Source organism: Choristoneura fumiferana, chromosome 25 (genome assembly GCF_025370935.1).
Source record: "Choristoneura fumiferana chromosome 25, NRCan_CFum_1, whole genome shotgun sequence".
In the NCBI taxonomy this organism is placed as follows: domain Eukaryota; kingdom Metazoa; phylum Arthropoda; class Insecta; order Lepidoptera; family Tortricidae; genus Choristoneura; species Choristoneura fumiferana.
Window position 1 is genome coordinate 13,244,931 of NC_133496.1, and position 16,052 is coordinate 13,260,982.

Sequence of the window (16,052 nt, forward strand, 5' to 3'; positions counted from 1 at the left end):
CAAAAAGTACAGTTAGCAAAAAAGCTCGTGTTAAAAATGTTTTTTTATGGTTAGGTTATTTAATGTTTGAATGTTACTAAAATCGATGACATGGTTCGTAAGAAAAGATCTTCGTATGTCTTATAGTTTCACTTTCCCATACTGACCGATCTACGAGTAAATGCCACTATGCAATGCATACACTGGCTGATTGTGACAAAAATTGAAAATACAAACTGAAATATAGATGCACAGAAAAACCAGAAAAATAAGACCATCACTGGGAATCGAACCCAGGTCCTCGGTATTCCGTACCGCGTGCTATACCGCTACACCACTGATGGTCAACGGTACCGACACAAAAATAAAAATAAAAATTTGGAATTGAAATAAAACATATAAAAAGATTCAAAAAAAAAAACAATCTTGATTGTGACAAACTTCAATGCATGCTTTCTGACATAAATGATTGATTGATTGAATGAGCCACTCTGTTTGATGTGTGTGTGATGTTTTATGTGTCACACAGACGTAGCCGTAGTACGCTACATATAAATACACATGGTCATTATCATAGCCGAATCACCATTGCTTGCTGAATTAATATCCCTGAAAGTTCTCACGGTCCAAGTTCTAATGGAGCTTATTGGTAAAAGCTTAGAAGCTTCGGGAACTAAGCGATCACGTCCAACTCTATCATAACATACGAATAACATACAAAGTTCTGATATGGGGACTTAATTAAGTTTCAGAACGGATCTTATTAAGCACGCCTTTTTCCCGACTGTAAGGAGAGTTTATTCTCTGTTTCCGATCAATATTATATTGTTTTGAAAAAATGTAATCAGAAGTCTTTATAAAGCTGTTATACATGAATGGAAAACACAATGTTTTTTGCTCAGCAGTTCTTTTGTTCCATAAAGCTAATGGGAAACATAAACACAAGGGAGGAGACACAACATCTAGTCGAGTGAGACGGATGATAAGACATCCACAACTGATTTACTACTCAAAAATTCAAAAAAATAGTTCGATTTCCAAAACGTTCTACCGTGGATTTGATTAAAGTTGCATAAAAAAACCGGCCAAGAGCGTGTTGGACACGTCGAAATAGGATTCCGGAGCCATTACGAAAAAATTAAGTAATGTTTTGTCTAAGGATTTCGTATTTTGTACGGAATATGCCAAGTTTAGGTATATTTTATACCTTAGGTTACTATTTACTCTCAAACTACTAATAATTCTTAAGAAAATTTAACCGTTATAGTTTTCCTTGTAAGTTTGATATGCTTACTACCATCCTGATTTTTTCAATTTTTTCCACCCATCGGTTCAGATTTTAGAGGCGGGGGGGGGGAAGCTCGATTTTAATGAAAATTAGCATTTTAAAGTTGAATAATTTGCAAACAAATTACTTAATCGAAAAATCATTTTAGCAACCCCTAATTTAATTTATTATTGTACCATTTTGTCGGCATAGTTTACATATATATTCCTGCACAATAACAGCTTTTCAGACAGACAGACATGGCGAAACTATAAGGGTTCCGTTTTTGCAATTTTGGCTACGGAACCTTAAAAAACCGCACCGTATTTCATGTTGTATATATCGCAAACTATTGAAGGGACAATGAATTCAGTTAATCAAACAAATACAGCAATGTAGTGAAACTTACATAAGGACAACTTCTCGCATAAAAAGTTTATATACCTAGGTGTTAGTTAAGTTTTTCAATTTTTAATTAAGTGTGTGTTGTCCCGCAACCAAGAAAAAAACGAATTAGCAAACTAAACAAAAGATGGGTGAAATCGGTATCCGGAAAGCCATGGACTTCCGCAAAGTAACGTCTGATTCAATAAAGGATAATGGGTTAAACTCGCATATCTGAGTTTTTTGAAATTCATGCTCAAAAATACATTAGAAATTTACATCGAGCTTCCCGTTGAAGGAAATTATCGTGAGGAAACTTCACATATCTGCAACAATCCAATGTTGTGTACTTAGATGAATGATTGGTCTAAGTCTAGATCTAATCATTCATCTAAGGTTATGTATGAATTTCAGTTTCTCAAATCGTACTGGGCCTGTGTGAGAACTACGGTCCAAGCCTTCTCATTCTGAGAGGAGGCCTGTGTCCAGCACACATCAGCGTGGACTTGAAATTGACTTGCATATGCAATACGGATGTCTCAACATCCAAACGTGATCAAATCCCCTCACTATACAAAGCGCAAACGCACTGATTCTATTTAGCGAGGCCTAACTAAGCGTGCGAGTTCTTTTGTAGCCCCCCTTGCATACAGATACAAAGCAATCTGCACCCTAAAGACGAAATACTACAGATTTCTGCGGCTACATCAGTGCTTTATACAATACAATACAATGACTCTTTACTGTACACCAGAAATAGTAAGCGATACAGAAAACAGGTACACAAAAAGAAAACATATACTCGTATATACCTAGTTAAAATACCACAAACGGGACTTATCACGCTAACACACACAAGTAATATTTACCTCGACGTTTCGACCACAATACAGCGGCTGTGGTCACGAGTAGACTGAAGTTTGGGGTGTCAAGTCTGCCTAGCAGCGCGAGTCCTTCGAACTACCCGCACTTGATCACTAATATCGGCACTCGGTATCTCGATCTACCCGCACTTGGTCATTTTTATTTGTCACCCCATCACACCGACACACAACACTAACAACGTCCGATCGTCCCTCCGAACATTCATTCCGACGCCGACACTTATTTAGGTATAACAGGATTCCACGAAGAAAATTTAAAGTACATTTTGATCAAATAATAGCTAAGGTTATTTTTGATTACACAGAAAAGGTTTACTACTAGCTTGTTGTATTGTATGTGTGCGGCGATCACAAATCGTCACTACTTTAAAAAAAACTCGTATCTCAAAATGGATAACTTTTCTGAGTGCACTTTATGACCATTGGGTCAAGGTTCAATTTTGTTGATGTATTGATATGAGATACGAGATTTTAACAAAGTAGTGACGAAATGCTAGTTATAAAAGCCTAGCTTTTAAATAAGAGTGATGTAGCTGTATTTTATCAAGCATACGTCAGTTATGTTTGCCCGTTCTATACACCTCCATACGTGCCGCAAAGGTTTGACACTAACTCAATATCTTGCCACCTCGCTCCGATCGTGCGAGGAATGTAAAACTACACCAACTTAACCCAGGCAGTGGTAAAATGTGGAACAAATATTTTTCTATACAAAATTAACCTACTCCTTCGATCACAGAGACGTCGTTGACAGCAAATGTAAGTTTGTCTTTTTGTATGGAGGAATATTGTCGCGAAAAGGCTGTCATTGTGTATTTGATTAGGTTAGGTTAGTTAGGATGTTTGTTGATACGCTTTGGTCCAAATGTGAAATAATACTGTCCGATCGAAGGAACTTTATCACGAAGGGAACCTATTCGCTGCGAACATCACGTCGACATTCCATACACCCGCAAAGAAATCAACGTGAAATTCAATGAGAAAAAGTTCCAGACCGGTGCACGATTCAATTGCCTCTAATACAGTCGCAATCAAAATTATCTGTGTTTTTTAGGTCAACTATAAACAATTTACTTTGGTCACCCGCGACCTTACGATCACAATCGTAAAATCGTAGGGTGAGCAAAGTATCAGTACAGTATGAAGCATTATGCAATATACTTAAGGCACTTGTCCCACCGCCGACGATGAGCGAGAAGCAAGTAGAGCGAGTAACTAGGAACGAGTGGGCGAGCAGCGAGAAGCGAGTGTAGTTTTGTCGCTCGGCTGTAAGCGAGTGTTCGCGTGCGACGGGCGATTACTCGCTCCACTCGACTCGCTCGTGCGGGGCGGCCGCCGAGCTGACATCGCTGAGCGAGTATCTATAGCTCAGCGAGTTTTATAGCTCTTGTCGCTGCGACAAAAGATGTAAGAGCGAGTTCTCGCCGACAGTGTGAACAGCCAGCGATCAACTATTAATATATGTGTCTCTTTTACTCACACAGGATCTTATATCTTTTGTTCGTTTCTTGAGCGAGAAAATAGTCGATAGCCAATCGTTTCCTCGCTGGCGGTGAGACAAGTGCCTAAATGTGTAATTTATTGAATCAGCAGTTACTTTGCGGTGGTCAAAAGGGGCTCATGCAGTTCCTCCACCTCCACACAGTACGAACACACCCAAATGACACAAACCCATTGATCACCACCACCACACTACACTGACGCGTTTCGAACTCAACCAGAGCTCATCTCCAGAGCAACACAACCGTACACCATGCCACCAGATAAACTTGCGTAAACTTAGCTATTAGCTTAGGTTGCGGGTGAGCAAAGAAATTATTTTAGTTCATTTACATATAATGTGTGTTCATACTCCTCTATCTCTACACCCTAAGACACACAATTCACACAAACCAAACTATCACCACCATACTACACTGACGCGTTTCGAACTCAACCGGAGTTCATCCTCAGAGCAACGCAACCATTCACCATGCTACCATGCTACCAGATGTTAAACTTTCTAGGTGCTCATAATATCAGATTTGTGACAACTAACAATCTTCTTCACAGAATACTGTCCGACATTTGCAAGCTGCTTCTCTCACTCACCGGGTTCATCTCGGTTTATACGTCTCGCTGTATGGTACATGGTACGGGCGTCCTCTCAGATTGAGAGAGCTTGGACTGTAGCTCCCACGCGGGCCCAGTGCGGATCGGGAACTTCACACATACCCTTGAATTGCTTCACAGACGTTTTCAGGTTTTCTCGCAAGGTTAACCTTCTCTGTAAAGCTAATGACAAATTTTAGTAATTGTTATTTTATTTATTTTGGTAATTTGTTGTCTTACAAGGAAAAGTGGGAAGTAAAAAAAGAGAGAGGCCTAGGATTGACTATCTCGTAGGTACAAAGCAAAAAAAGGAGAAGGTAGCCGTCATGTCGCGTAAGGAGGTTAAGGAGGCAGTTTTGAGTGGAGAGAAGTGGAGATCGAGCCATTCCATTCCAGATCGGCTCCACCGACAATCAGTGTAACTCTTTAAACAAGAAGAAGTAATTTCGCACGCAGGTTAATTCCGAAAAACTCAGTGCTACAATCCGGGGTTCGAACCCACGACCCTTAAGATATCATAGGTCAAACCACTAGCTACCACGAATCTACCTCACTCACCGGGTCGCCTAAAGAAAATATTGACACCACGCCACTGGCACCCAAACACCCCCTACCCCCTTAAAACCAACACCAGCGTCGTACGCGTAAAATTGTAAGTAGCTTCATTAAAAAAACTCTTAACAAGGCAACTTGATATACATCATAGCATTAAGTTAATTACCACTTATCTCCCCCCCTTGACGGGGGATATTTTTCAGTCAACTCATTAGGGGACGTGGATAATTAACTGTCGCCTTTTAGAGGCTAAAGTTTGCGGATTGTGAGGAGGTTTGGAGGATTGGGTCAAAGAAAACAAAGAAATAGACAGCTGTCGGTTGAAGGCTCCAATCATGGAGATGCTAAGTACTGTTATATCTTTCGAGGATATATCTGTGGCAGAATAAAACTTCAGGAATAACGAAATACTTGTAATCAACTCAAAATCAATGTGTACGTAACAGAGGTCGTAGGGTAAGTGGCGATGATAGGACATTTCGATGCTAGTTTAATTAACGCCTAGAGAATAAGGAAGGCAACGCAGCGCGGTGATAATGATGTTTGATATGATCCTTGTGCAAGACGTAAGTCCAAACAAGTACAGTAGGTAGTACCTAGTAGTGGACAGCAAGGATTCAATGCCTTTATCAACTTTACTATTGATCGTCAGTTACCTGAACGTTTAGTAAGAAAGTAGTATCCGTTTCTTAAAATTTGGGTTAGTGGAAAAAAAGTCTATTAGGTACCTATTGGTTGAATAATTTATTGAATCAGGTGTTACTTTGTGGAGGTCTATATCGATGAACTAAAAGATTTTCTTTGCTCACCCGTGACCTTATGATAGCTAAGTTTATGCAAGATATGCAATGCATATTTTTGCAGTTCCTCCGTGTCCACACTGTAAGAACACACACAAATCACACAAACCCATCTATCACCACCACCACAATACACTGACGCGTTTCGAACTCAACCGGAGCTCATCTTCAGAGCAACACAACCGTATACCATACTACCAGATACACACTACACTAAACCTTTACCGTAAACTGCTTCAACTTTGCCCTCTGGCCCCAACATTGCCCAAGTTGATTTAGAGTCGATAACTTAGCACGCTTATAGGTTTTAAACTTTTATCTACACGGGAATTATTAATACGGGGGGATAAAAGTTTTAAAACCTAAAGGGTGCTAAGTTATCGACTCTAAATCGAATCAGGCAATGTTGGGGCCAGAGGGCAAAGTTGAAGCAGTTTACGGTAATGTTTAGTCTGAACCTGTCTGAACCTATAACCATAATCTATAAATTTACTGATGTCAGCGTTAAGATCATTCAACAGTTCTCAATCATGACTGGACCTAACCTAACCAAGTTTTAAGTTACGTCACGTTAGTCACACACAGGATATCAAAAAAGGACTCCACTCTGCATGTGTTGCCACACGTTATGTGCACAGGCAATGATGATTTTCTGCGGAGGGAGCCCGAATTTCTACCACTATGTTTCTAATGTAGCCTCTCCCCACAAAAAAATAAAAGCGGTGTCCTGTGGGCTGCCCGTAACATGTCCCACTGCTGGGCAACAGCCTCCCCTTTCTTCCGTTAGGTATAAGTAGTAGCAGGCTGTTTTCCGCAACTCAACGTCTACTCGTAGGTCCACCTATTTTGCGTGATTAGGCTGTAGGCACTATTCATGCCAGCCTAGCTCCTGGAGGAAGCCTGGCAGACCCTTCACGTTGCCGGCGACTTCCTGCAGTGACCCCGGTGATCCAAAGTGCCCTGTAGTTCGCCACACCAGAGCATTCCAGAAGGATGTGAGTGGCTGTCCCTTCTGCCTCCATGCATGCTCTGCACAGCGGGCTGTCTGTAACACCCAGATTATGTAAGTGCTGGTTTAGCAAGGCGTGTCCAGTAAGAGCTCAGACCAGCAGGCGGAGTTGATCCCTCCTAAGACCGCGAAGCTTGCAGGACAATCCGGGGTTGATCGTCGAGAGAGCTTCTCTGGTTTGCCTGCATGTATCTAGGTTTATCCAATATTGTTGGTTGTAACCTTGGTATTGTGTCGCAGTTTACCACGCAGCCATCCAAAGGGCAGGGAAGGATGGGTTCGGGTCCGAAGACCCTTTCCTCCGTTACTCTTCCATATAGCATGCAAATTAAATTAAGTAAGTCTTATTAAATCAGAAATTCCAAGCTTTCAAAATAAGAGCATGAATCACAAAATAGTTCAGAACTGCAGTTAATAAAGTAAGTGAGTTTGTTTGATAAACAATCCAACTTTGCATCAATTTAAACGAAAATCTTGGTAAATGTTTGAGAGAAGCGTACTTGCGAGTAAAGTATGAAATATTTTAAGCACTATAAATAATTAAAATTAGTTTGCTCACCCGTGACCTTACGATAGCTATAATAGATATATAAAATCATTGTCCTTGGCTTATTTTGGAAAAACATGTTGAGATAAAAGTAAAAAAAATGTTCCTGTGTTTAAAAATAACCATAATTTTTAGAGTTGTCTAATATTATACCAAAAATAAAGAGAAGCGAAGCGTTGGCAGGTCTCCCACCAGGTGGACTGACGACATCGTGAGAGTTGCGGGAAACCGGTGGATGCAAGTGGCTAGTTGACATTCTTTGTGGCGTTCTAAGTAAGGGGGAGGCCTATGTTCAGCAATGGACGTCTTCCGGCTGATGATGATGATGATATCAAAAATAAAACTAGGTACCTATTTAATTAAGTAAAATTTTTCAAACACCCCAAAAAACAGCTAGGTACCCTGAGTCCTGACATGTCCACAACCCAGAATTTGATAAGTATCAGATAATATTGCCATGTGTTACAATTTAGCAACATTTCTTTATTGAACTTAAATAGTACATTGTGTCTTAAGGGCGGTAAGTGAGGAATTACAAACGAGATTATATTAGAAGCCCGAAGTTAAAGACTCCTCTTCTGTCCCCTCCTCCCTCCTCTTGCTCGCTAATCCTGCCGTGAAGCAGCATTGCTTGCACTGTTGTGTTTCGGCGTGGAGAGTAGACAGCCGGTGAAATTACTGGCACTTGAGGTATCCCATCTTAGGCCTCTAGGTTGGCAACGCATCTGCAATACCCCTGGTGTTGCAGATGTTTATGGGCGGTGGTGATCTCTTACCATCAGGAGACCCACATGCTCGTTTTCCATCCAATCGAATAAAAAAAAAACTGCAGAGGGCTTCATGAGTCGATGTTCGTAAGCGCTCTCGGGCAGCGTCAGCGAACTCCCCTGCAGCATGCGCCTGCAGTGCTAACCCCATTAGTGTCAGCGGGACGGTACGACGGTACGACACGAACTTCGATATCCAAATTTCGTAGTAGCCCCTCTGCTTCTGGTCTTTTCTATTATTTTTAGGGTTCCGTAACTACCTCAAAAGGAAAAAACGAAACCCTTATAGGATCACTCTTTGTCCGTCTGTCTGTCAAGACCCTTTTTCTCTGGAACGCGTGGAGGTATCCAGCTGAAATTTATATCAAATACTGAGGTAGTCCCTTGGATCTTTGAAAAAATCAAACTTCTAAGCCAACGCAATCAAAAGATGTAGCCGTTTATGCTGCAATTTTCCGCAAATTTTCGAAACTCGCAAGGGAATCAAAGCCTACAGGGTACTTCCCGTGAGCTTAACATTCAAGAGAGATTATCGTCAACTGTGCAAATACGAATCCTCAAGTTCTTTGGACACATCACCCGTAATGAGGACTCCATGGAACGGCTTGTGGTGCAGGGGAAAGTCGAAGGCATAAGATCTCGCGGACGCTCTCCGACACTCACTCACCCACTCATCAAATCTGTGACGCACTCTAATATAAACGATCGCGAGAGCAGCAGTGGCACAGGAATCGATCGACCGAAGCATGACCACGACCACTCTGTCAAGAGTGAACGACTAAGAAGAACTTCCCGTGAACTCAGAATCTTGAAATTAGGCATGAAGGTAGCTATTATAACACAACCAACTAGAAAAATCTGAAAATCTTGATTTTTTACGTCTGTCTGTAAATATCATAGACCTATATAATCTGACCCCCACACTGCGTACATTTTGCTTAAGAGTAGGGCTCTGCATATACTGGATGTATTAAATCACTCGGAAAAAGTGAGAAATATCATCAATACACGACTCCCGTTTACTTACATACCTATAAATGCGTACGGAACCCTCGGTGTGCGAGTCCGCTCCCACTTGCACGGTTTTTCAAAGCGCCTCCGCTTCGCTCCGCTCCGCCTCCGCTTCCCGGCGCTCCGCCTCAATAAAAGCGCACCCTGAGACTCGTTATCAGCCTGAATAAATAATCGTATTTAGTACTACTTTAGACACGACGTATGTTTTGACTACATTACCCTTTAAGTAACAAATAAATGTGCTACTTAATAAGCAAATTGGATCGAGAAGCCGAATTCGTGGATCAATTTCGCTGACGTTTGATGTGTTTCGTTTAATGCGAGGGGTGCGAAGTTATTTTTAGGGTTCCGCACCTTGAAACGAAAAAACGGAACCCTTATATTAGGATCACTTTGTTGTCCGTCCGTCCGCCTGTCAAGACTCTTTTTCTCAGGAACGCGTGGACGTATGAAGCTGAAATTGATATGGGATACTCAAATCTACGGTCCCTTAAGGACCCTGAAAAAATCAAACTTCTAAGTCAACGCAATCAAAAGTTACAGTCATTAAACAAAGTATTTCCATACAAATAGCAGTGCACTGAAAATCTATAGGGTACTTCCAGTTGTCCTAGAAACTTGAAATTAGGTATACACAACCAACTAGAAAATTCATAAAATGTTGATTTTTTATCTGTCTGTAAATATTCATGACCAAATTAATCTGATCCCACACTGCGTATATTTTGCTTAAGAGTAGGGGTCTGCACTGCATACACTGCTGGATGTATTAAATCACTCGGAAAAATCGAGAAATATCTTCAAGACACGATTCCCGTTTACATACCTATAAAATGTGCACGGAACCCACATTGTGCGAGTCCGACTCGCACTTCACGAAATTCGAAAATCGAAGTTCGTGTCGCTCCGTCCCTTTCACTCTCGTATTAAATAATAATAGATACAAAGTTCGAATTTTGCACTTCGTTTACCTGTTAATGAGGTTTCCTTGACAGGCAAAATATCGCTAGATGGCGGTAGTATCGAGAGGTCCGTCTGACGCAAGTCTGACGTTACAGTCATTCATTACTCATGCTTCTGCAGGGCTACTACAAAACTCGAAACTCGAAGTTCGTGTCGTGCGGTTCCTCTGACACTTATATTATTTAATACGAGAGCGAGAGGAACGACACCAACTTCGAGTTTTGAGTTTCGTAGTAGCCCTGCAGTACGCATAGCCAATAACGAAGAAAAGGCTCTTTTGAAACTTTCCATCTTTAGGCACCAAAATACGTAAAAACGTAATCTACGAATAAATGTCTGCAGAAATTGCGATTTCAAACAAACGAGTTTATCAGCAGGATAATTATTTTTTATCTTTGACTTGACTGATTACGATTTACGATTGCGCTGTGCTCTGTAACTAAAGTATAAATTATTAAAAAAAAATGTGTCTGTGTGTTGCGGCCTATTTTCAGTATGCATAAATGCGGCCTATCATAAAACCCGCTGTCAGTTGTCAAATTGATTGCATCTCTTTCTGGCACATGACGCGGTACGCATTACCGCTTATATCTCTATTTTACACGAAGCATAATCTCAACCAACTTTAACTTTGCAGTCTTCGTAGCGCCACTGCCGCGCTACGTACGTGTTTTACTAAGCAGAACTTTAGTTCCTAATTTATCCGCGCTGTTTCTTTAAGTGGTTGAAGTAGACATTGGGTTGGATCCAACGCAGCGCCGCGTCGCCGACGCCATTTTGTTTGAAGTCGGCCTGTTGGATCGGACGACAGGCCAAATTAATGTCAGTTTTGTGAAGTAAAAGAAAATGAAAATGTTGGATGACGAAAAAGAATTGTGGGCCCATGTTTTGGCTAGTTATAAAGAAATGACTTTTTTATGGGACGTGAAGGACAAAAATTATGTTAACAAGAAAATGCGTGCTGAAGGTTACAAAAAGTTGCTGGAGAGATATTTGAAAATAGATAAGAATGGTACAATCGAGATTCTCAAGAGACGCTTGGACAATATGCGTACTGCATACAACAGAGAGAGAAGGAAGGTATGTTTGTTTCACTAAGTTTTTCGCGGTATAAAAATTAGTTTGAACCGGTGAACTTTCATTAAGATTAAGACCACGAGATTTACTTTTCCCGCTAACAACCAATACTAAAGTTTAAAAACCAATTCGTTTTATGTAGCCATAATCCTATACCAACAAACTATAGTCATCTATAGTCAAAATTCATTCAGTCTTACTGTACTTCATCGTCATATTACTCGCACTCCGTAATAATCTTTAAATTGCTCATTTACTAATTAATGTTATTATTATGGGCTCACCTCTCTATTGCATATCCCCTGGGAATTTCACGAAATCCCTCCATGAAGGGAATATGTAAGTATGTTTTTAAGGTGTTGATGAGTTCAGTGTTTTTGAATATTATTTCTTTGCTTACAGGTAAGAATGTCTCTTGAACGCGACATGAATTCGCCACACATACCTACTTTGTGGTACTACAAACAATTATCCTTCCTTGATGCACTACCAATGCATGCAAACTCAAGCGCAAACACACCCAGGGAACACTATTTCAACTTCAACAGATTTAAAAATAAAATCTATTTGGAGAAAAGGAAGAAGAAAAGCTTGAAGAGATTAAGGGAAGAAGCTAAATCTGTACACAATGAAGTAGAAGAAAGCAGACCGGGCTATATAAATATAGAACCGCTGCAGTCTTCTGAAGAGGTCAGTATATTATGTATCTACTAGCATTACTGCGACTATGATGAGGTAACTAACAAACAAACAGCTTATAAACTTATAGCCTCCTGCGGCCCACCATACAACAAAATATGACATCGAAATTTAAAACTTAATGTCTCATAGATAGTTCAATTTAATTTTTTTGTAAATTTGAACAATACAGAGAAAATTACACTTTATTCCTTTTTCAAAAGATATAAGTTCTTTTGCTAACAATATGTACTAGTATTTATCACTTTGAACCTCAGGATAATATTAGTATAGGATTAGTACAAAAAGAAAGAAATAAAGAAATTATTTATTTGTGACAAAGTACGAAATAACAAAAACAAAAATTTGTATTAGTGACTGGCACTTCGGTTGCCTCTAAAATATGGTTAAACTTAAGATGATTTTGTTTGTTTACAAGTTTTTATTTAACTGGCTCTGTTTATATGTAAGATATGATGATCACATATCTTTATTTAGCATCTTCGTAACATACATTGTGGAAGAGCAATAACATAGGTATTGACTGAGTATTGAGTGAGTTATCTGTAAAGGCATCGACTTAAAACTTTAAACCAGATATTACTATGTAGAAAGATTAACAATGCAAGTAGATTCGACAAAAAGTACAGTCAGCAAAAACTTTTATTATAAAAAATATTTTTACAAATCATATTTACTTACAACAAATTTAACTTTTAAATGTTGATTTGCCTAGATCCAATCTTGCAAACTATGCCAGTTTGTAGTCATCACTAACCAATAAGTAATAATGCGGAATCCAATCGGTTTGATTTGAAATGTAAGATGAATATTTATGTTGTAGTAAGTTTGAATGAAAATGTACATGCAGCAATAACCTAACCAGCAAAAAGTTGGAACACCCCTGACTTTGTTGCTTCAAAGTTCAATATCTCAAAACGGCTGAACCGATTTTGATGAAACATGTCTGAGAACCATAGCTGGAAAACCTGTTTTCAAATAAAAAAACGGATTCAAATCGGTCCACCCGTTTAAGAGCTACGGTGCCACACATGGTATTAATTTTTTTTTCAACAATATCTTTCAATTTCAGGAAGTGCAGGAGCCTCCTGCGCCTCGGCCCCAACCAAAGCGACGGATCTTCAACCTCCTGCAGAAACAAGAGAGGTTCGTTGAAACAGCCACAAAGATGTTAGGGAAGAAAGAAAAAGACTGGGAAATAATAGGCAAAGCAATCGGTCTGCAATTAAGTGCGTTAGAAGGGCATCAACAGACTATAGCACAGAAACTAATATCAGATGCTATTTTCTATGGTAATATGGGAAAATTAAACATAGATTCTTGTATTCATATTGAGAGTTTTGAGACGGTAATGAGAGTATCACCGGAGTTGACTGAAGAAACTGAGTGTAAAGATGACTTAACTATGTTTGTCACTGATTAATTAATAATGATGTGTTAATCAGCCGTGGTGGCCTAACGGTTTGACCTGGTACCTCTTAAGCAGAGGATCGTGGGATCAAATCTGGTCTAGCACATCTGAGTTTATCGAAATTCATTTTGAAATTACATTTGAAATTTACCACAAGCTTTGCAGTGAAGGAGAACTAAGGAAACCTACACAAACCTGCGAAACAAATGAATGGCGTGTGTGAAGTTCCCAATTCGCACTGGACACGCGTGGGAACTACAGCCAAAGCAGCAGTGGGAGTGGGACTTATGATGAATGATGACTTGGCCAAATTACAGTTACTGTATAAATAACATCAAGTAGTAAACGGCACGTAAGTCTAACCTAACCCAAAATCATTTTACTCTCTTGCTCACTTTTTTTTCAAACGAGCGAAAGGGATGATGATGTTATGATTATTTAGGTTCTACTTGCTTATGCGGGTCCTGATTTCGAATCCCGACTCGCACCTCGTGAGTGTTTCAGTTTTTCGGTGACGGTAAACATCGTGAGGAAACCTGTATCAATCTGTATGAAATTGCATAGGTGTTCGTCATACAACGTCAAAGAAGACCAGTGGGGATATGGGTTAAAGGTTAGTTGCAAATATTTCTACCAGGAGGATTTTATATGGACTTCAAATGTGACATGAGCAATCCCAGCCTATATATGTATATATCCCACTGATGGGCACAAGGCCTCTGAATGAGATGGCTCGGGCTCTAGTACCTACGAGGGTCCATACCTTTGAATTGCTTCGCAGGCTGGCGCAGGTTTCGTTACAATGCTTTCCTTCACTGCAAACCTTGTAATTCGCATATGAGCTTCGAAAACATCAGGTGTGAGTCTGAATTTGAACCCACGATCCTCTGCTTGAGAGGCCATAGCTCGAACCATAATACAGCGTTTCCACCAGAGATGTACGACGAGTATATTTTTCATTCAGCAATAAACGCTTCATTTACCTCTCCTCGCTCCGCTCATCTGTTTCCATCAGAGACGTGCTGTGCGAGGATGTGTAAATGACGCGTTTCTATTGGTTAATGAAAAACATATCCCTCGCACATTATTGTTGGAAACGCTGCTTTAAGCTACTACAACTTACGGTCGGCTTTGTGACATAGATAATATTTTGTTATTTCACCCTAAGTACTAAAATATGAAAATTTTATGGAAAGTAAGTGTTATTTTTTTAATAAAGTGATATTAAAATGTGAAATTATTGTCGAATTGAAGTTCATTTTTGTTCATCATACAAATGTTTGCCTAAGGCTGCGTTTCCACCTGATCTGAGAGGAATGTGTTTTTATGAACCCAATAGAAACGCTTCATTTTTTTTTTATTCGACTGTATGGCAAACGAGCAAGTGGGTCTCCTGATGGTAAGAAATCACCACCGCCCATAGACACCTGCAACACCAGGGGGATTGCAGATGCGTTGCCAACCTAGAGGCCTAAGATGGGATACCTCAAGTGCCAGTAGTTTCACCGGCTGTTTTTCTCTCCACGCCGAAACAACAGTGCAAGCACTGCTGCTTCACGGCAGGATTAGCGAGCAAGATGGTGGTAGCAATCCGGGCGGACCTTGCACAAGGTCCTACCACCTACCCTCATTTACCCTATTCTCGCACAGCACAGCTCTAGTGCAAACAGCTGAGCGGAGCGAGGATAGGAAAATAAGGGTTTCTAGTGGTTCATGAAAAACACATTCTTTACTCGTACAACCATCCTCGGATATCTCTGGTGGGTCCCACTACAGGCGAGGGTGCAATGAGGGCTATCGCGTATGAATTCGCCGCTAGAGGCGCTAGTGTAGCGTGAGGTCTCCGAAATGTCAAATCTCATAGTTTTTGGGTGAGCTACGCGGGTTTATTTATAATTAGAATAATTTTGACAATATTTTGCGTTAAGTACCTTAAATTAATTATGGCAATTATGCGTTACGGGGCAATGAATGTCTGTGTTTTGAGACAGTTTTGTCTTTCGGAAACTTTTTTCCGAACAAAACGGGACTACGCAACACTGTGGTTGCTCGATATTTTTATGGTACGGTTTTAAGGTGTATTAAATATGATTTTAATCTAAACTTTGTTTTCACGCCCGTAATAACAGACTTTGAAAGCCACACTTAAAAACCTCACGCAACAGTTGCGCCATCTAGAAAGACAAAAAACGATAGCCCTCATTAGCTACCTATAGACTTTTCTCGCTCAAGAAACGAATAATAGTAGTGCTAGCAGTACGCCAAAAAAGCTGCAAATGGTGTTAAAAGCATGAAAATCGGAACGATTGATCTTTAGGCCATACGAATCAAAGACCCGTAATTCGAAAATGATTTTTATTTTAATTTAAAACAAGTAACTGAAATATAATGATGTGATATATTTTTAGAATCGGCTTAGTAATCCCTTTCATTAGATACTACACATGATAGGTTTCAGAACCAGAAAAAAAATCCCATACAAAAAAGAGATTACGACATAACTCCTCCTTTTTTTTCGAGCTACGGGTCAAATTGATTCGTATGGCCTAAAGATCAATCGTTCCGATTTTCATGCTTTTAACACAATTTGCAGCTTTTTACTGAA

General features: G+C 40.0%; 1 protein-coding gene across 1 annotated transcript; it reads left to right on the plus strand.

The window, feature by feature from the left end:
• Nucleotides 1-11,005: 11,005 nt before the first annotated feature.
• LOC141442143 (uncharacterized) lies at nucleotides 11,006-14,684 on the plus strand. Its single transcript, XM_074107049.1, has 3 exons — nucleotides 11,006-11,340; nucleotides 11,740-12,027; nucleotides 13,109-14,684. The coding sequence occupies exons 1-3, from the start codon at nucleotides 11,107-11,109 to the stop codon at nucleotides 13,457-13,459; spliced, it is 873 nt and encodes a 290-aa protein (XP_073963150.1). The 5' UTR covers nucleotides 11,006-11,106; the 3' UTR covers nucleotides 13,460-14,684.
• Nucleotides 14,685-16,052: the final 1,368 nt, after the last annotated feature.